The sequence below is a fragment of the Pinus tabuliformis genome, chromosome 1_2, assembly GCF_031772625.1.
Source record: "Pinus tabuliformis cultivar Carrire ecotype Pingquan chromosome 1_2, CPIR1, whole genome shotgun sequence".
Lineage (NCBI taxonomy): Eukaryota > Viridiplantae > Streptophyta > Pinopsida > Pinales > Pinaceae > Pinus > Pinus tabuliformis.
The window spans coordinates 1,125,684,669-1,125,689,479 of record NC_142298.1 but is presented as its reverse complement, the minus strand read 5'-3'; the positions used below and the strand labels follow the sequence as shown (position 1 = coordinate 1,125,689,479).

At 43.2% G+C, this 4,811-nt stretch overlaps 1 protein-coding gene across 1 annotated transcript; it reads right to left on the bottom strand.

The window, feature by feature from the left end:
* Nucleotides 1–1,195: 1,195 nt before the first annotated feature.
* On the bottom strand, nucleotides 1,196–4,025 carry LOC149210099 (uncharacterized). The gene is made up of 2 exons (XM_089398870.1): nucleotides 2,814–4,025; nucleotides 1,196–2,710 (listed from the first exon to the last, which is right to left on the bottom strand). The coding sequence occupies exons 1-2, from the start codon at nucleotides 4,023–4,025 to the stop codon at nucleotides 1,196–1,198; spliced, it is 2,727 nt and encodes a 908-aa protein (XP_089254996.1).
* Nucleotides 4,026–4,811: the final 786 nt, after the last annotated feature.

Here is a 4,811-nt window from a genome sequence, read left to right as displayed (position 1 = left end):
ATAGATTTGCACAGAAGTGCTTTCCTGAAATGCGATAAATCTAATATGCCCCATCCTCCCATATGTTTTGGGCGCGCCAGCACAGATAGTTTGGTTAGGTGGAATTTATATTGGTCTTTGTCGCATCCCCAAATAAAATTGGCAATCATCCTGTTCAAATTTTTAATTATAGCAGATGGGATATAGAACAGGTGCGCCCAATAGACCATTGTTTGAACAAGAACAGCTTGTGTCAGGATCATGCGTCCTCCTTTAGATAAGCACAAATACTCCCATGCTACAATTTTCTTGTAAAATCGATCTGCAATCCAAGTCCAATCCGCCACCCGATAACCTACTGATTTCAGATTAAATCCCAAATATTTGAGCCCATTCCGGAGTGGAATAGCTTGGATGTTGAATAGCTGAGTAAGGAATTGGATCAGATTCCCATTTATGTCTTCAACATGAAAGGATGATTTCCCTTCATTAACAATCATGCCAGTAGCGCATTGGAATCTTCCCAATATTTCATATAAGCAAATCCAGGATGCTCTGCACAGAATTGCAGTTATGAGAATGTCATCGACGAAAAAGTTGTGGGATATGAATATCCCTCTACATATAGGAAGGGGCCGGCAGAAATTTTGCTGAATCGCCCTCTTGATATGGAGGCTGAGAGAATCCATTACTAGAATGAATAGGAGTGGAGACAAGGAGCATCCTTGCCTAAGCCCCCTGGCTGCTTTAAAAAAAGGAGTGGGATATCCGTTGATCAATACAGCATAATTTACCTCCTCCACACACGCCATGATCCACCTGGAACACCTGTAATTAAGACCAATCCTGGCTAGAAGACATTGGATAAAGCCCCAGTCCACACTGTCATATGCCTTTTTTAGATCTATTTTTAATAAAGCAGCATCCAATTTCCTAGAATGTATAGAATGTAGAGATTCTTGAGTAAGGGCCACCGCGTCCATGATATTCCTATCCTTGAGAAAGTCGTGTTGTTCAGGGGAAAGATGCAGAGATAACACATTCCTCACTCGAATAGCAATGATTTTTGAGATCGTCTTGTATAGTACATTGCATAAAGAAATTGGTCGATAATCAGAAAAGGATGTAGAAAGTGTCTTTTTAGGAATCAGAGCAATATATGTGGAGGTTATTCAATGATTGATATAACCATTCAATCTTGATTCCTCGACCATATTTAGAATGTCATCCTTAAACAAGTCAAAAAATGGATAAAGAAGTCGATAGACCAACCGTCCGGCCCCGGGCATTTGTCTTTCTGGAAGGATTTCATCGTCGCCAATAATTCATCCTCAGTGACTTCAGAGAATAGGGCAGCATTTTGATTTTCATCAAACATAGTAGGGTACAGATCAATGCCCCATAGGATATCTTCAATGCGACTACCGATATCTCTGCTGTAGGCCTTTTGGAAGAATTTAACAGCTTCATGGGATATATCCTCCTGGGTAAAAAAAGATTTACCAGCTTCATCCTTTATTTCCCAAATCATGTTTACCTGCCTCCGCCTGTTAGCAAATCTGTGAAAAAACTTGGTGTTTTTGTCTCCTTCCCTGAGCCATATGGCACGACTCTTGAGACGCCAAGTGGATTCCTCCTCTGCTAAAATCTTTTGCTTCTTTTTTTCAAGGTCCCATATTTGTTTCCGAATATATGAAGATATGGAATCGCTTTTGAAGCGTGTGGATAAGAATTGCAATTCTTTATCTATTTCTTTCAGCTCTCTTCTATTGAATTCTGTTTTCTCCCGCTGCCATTTTTTAACTTTGCTGCGTAGATATGCCATACGGTTAATAAAATCCTGTGTCTGATGCTGAACCAGACCTGTATATTGCTGCCACGTCTCCTTTATGAACTGATTGAAATGTTCATCAGAGAGCCACGTTCGGTTGAATTTGAATGGGTAACCGAATTTGCATCCAATATTATTCCATTGAATATAAATTGGGTGGTGATCTGATATATACGCAGGTATAATTTTCATCAAAGGGAGACCAAATCTATCGATCAGCTTTCCATGGAGGATATATCTGTCTAGTCTTTTGGCCAAGAATGAGTCATTTGACCGCCCATTGTCCCAAGTGGGCCCTCGACAATCCGGCTGTATGTCTATGAAATTATTTTGGATGATGGCATTCCGGATCATGCGGCCAATCGGGTCAATTTTCCTACCATTGCCCCAAATCTCATCATTACACAATGTGCTATTAAAATTGCCCCCAATCATTAAGGAATCAATATCAAGGAATTCAGATGATAGAAATTTTTCCCAAAATGGAAAACGATGTCTATATGGGGCATATATATTTAAAATGTGCACAGGATCAGGACAATCACGAAAATAGGCTAATATGAGAATGCCTGCAAAACATTGAAAGGCCATCGCTTTAATCCATTTAGGGTCCCATAATACAGCTAAACCTCCTGACAATCCTACAGCATCAGTAGCCACCATGTGCCAAGTAGGGAACATCCTTCTGAAATATGAGATGGTTTGTGTACAGTCATGCATTGTTTCCTGAATCAAGAGCAATCTGGACTTTGTGGATCGAAAGAGGTCCTTCAGAGCCATAAACTTTGGGTCTGCTCCAAGGCCCCGAATGTTCATAGACAGGATGTTATTCATTGCGAACATCAGATGGCCGGCATGCTCTAAGAGGCCCTTTTGCAGAGAAATCGTCCGAAGCGATTTCTGAAACAGGAATATCAATCAGATTTAGATCCCTGGAAGACATATCCTTTCTACCCTTTCTCCCGCGGAAGTGTCTACTTCCCCGCTTTTCTTTGCGACAGACCGTAATGTTTCCGGCCGAATTTGGGCTAATAACAGGGGAAGGGGAGCGGTCAGGTTTATGAATGGTGAGGGGTTTCAGATTTAAAGATGCCCTTTTTAGCAGCAGATCTATATCACAGTCAAAAGAATTTATATCAGAGGACCCCGGGGAGTTATATGGGGTGAAAGACTCGCACACAGCCTTCCCTTTGGAATCAGCTCTAAGGGTCCGGACAGGAGAAGGATTCCCAATGGGGAGGGAGGGATTAACGACAGGGGACTGAGGAGATGATGATATATATTGAATGGAATGGGATGGACCAGCCATGGACGGTTTGTCGATCGGCTGGGGGAGGGGAATGGCAACATCAGGGGAAGGTTCGGGAGGAGGGGGAGGTAATGTGAACCCCAACTGAGGTGAGGGCGGGTCAATGTAAGGCCGAGGAGAATGCTTGGGTGTAAAAGCAGACCGGGGACAGCATTCATCAGGTCCAATAACCCGCCCATGTGGTCCAGCAGATAACGAACGTGAACGCAAGTGGCCGGAAGATCTATCCTTGGACGGACATTTTTTTGGAGAGAGCTGAGATTTAGGATTAAAAGAACCCCGGAAAGGGTCAACATTGAGAGTCTGTTCCATATATTCACTTGCAATTGAATCACCAGCTTTTTTCTCCAATATGTTCTTATGTTTATGTCTAACAGCATGTCTGCGTGGACATTGAGGGAGGAGGTGGCCAGTTCTATGACACGTCGAGCACCTAAAAGGTACTCCCCAATAGTCTAAACGCTGGTGGACATTTGACATTTTCCAGTTTAAATCTATAGACTCAGGAAATCCACCCCTAAACCCCTTCTCGATAAGGACCCAAGCTACGCGTTTATCCTTTGTGCCAATGCATCTAGGATCAACATAAATGAATCTTCCGACAGCGTTACCGATTTTCTCCATAGATTCTTTGTTCCATAGCTCAATGGGAAAACCAGGAAACTTTAGCCAAATGTAATTGTTTTGAGGAGTACACCTGAGAGGATTAAATCCTATATACCACCTGTGAAGAGCAAGAAAACTTCGATCCCGGACCCAAGGTTTGGAGAAGATGATCTCTAAATCACGATCCCGGAGGAAGTGAAAACTATACCAATTATTCATAAGCCTGACGATGGTAGGGGAATAGCCAAGCAGGGGAGCCCATTTGGCCGCAATCCAGGTTCTAAAATGAGACTCCTCCATTGACGGAAAGTGCCAGCGACCCACTAAGGCTCTCTTTTGCAAACTCGATATTCTGTCAAATAATAGAGGGCCGTCCAAGTTAATGGCGTCAGGCGGGGGAGAAGTTTTACCGGCCGATTATGTTTGCGTTTCGGAAGAGTAACAGAGTCGCCACCCCTGGAAGATTGTTCCTTCTGAGTAGAAGGAATGATATCCGCATACAGCGTGGCAGCCCATTCAACATTTGCAGATTGGCTGACATGGACTTTTTCCGCGTCTAATGTGGCCTGCACCAAAGCCGAAGCCGCGGAGTTGTCAGATGGAAAGTCCATACAGAAGGACAGCTTCAGAGATCATGAGGACCGAAACTAGATCCCCAGAGATAGACCGACAAACAAAGTACCGCAAGGCTTATTTAAAAAGTGGAAAAAGAGCCAGATTAGTCAAAGAAAGCAGTACAACATCGTCCGGAAAAGGATGGGTTCGGATGAAGAATTTAAGGAATGACGGCCAGTGACAAAACTCACATGACACCAGAAACTTCCCATCTGACAGATAGATAGGAGTGAACCATCGGAACTCTATAGGGAAAAGGGAAATGGCTGTGAGCATTAAACTAAGAAACAGGGATAGAGAAAAGGTCCACCTTTAATGATAGTCACCCGATCATCGGCGACTGAAAATTCAAATTATCCGGCACCAGAAAAAAACAAGCAGATAACCCCTGTGCTGAATTATGCCTCAGGAAGACACATTCGGGCAGATGATACAACAACAGTATATCTCATACACACACCACCAAGGACC

Excerpts from the sequence above, each read along its gene's own strand:
- LOC149210099 (XM_089398870.1), bottom strand. The coding sequence starts at position 4,025 with ATGGAGGAGTCTCATTTTAGAACCTGGATTGCGGCCAAATGGGCTCCC. Across the intron at positions 2,711-2,813 it reads ATTCGGCCGGAAACATTACG|AAATCGCTTCGGACGATTTC; the intron begins GTCTGTCGCAAA and ends TTCCTGTTTCAG.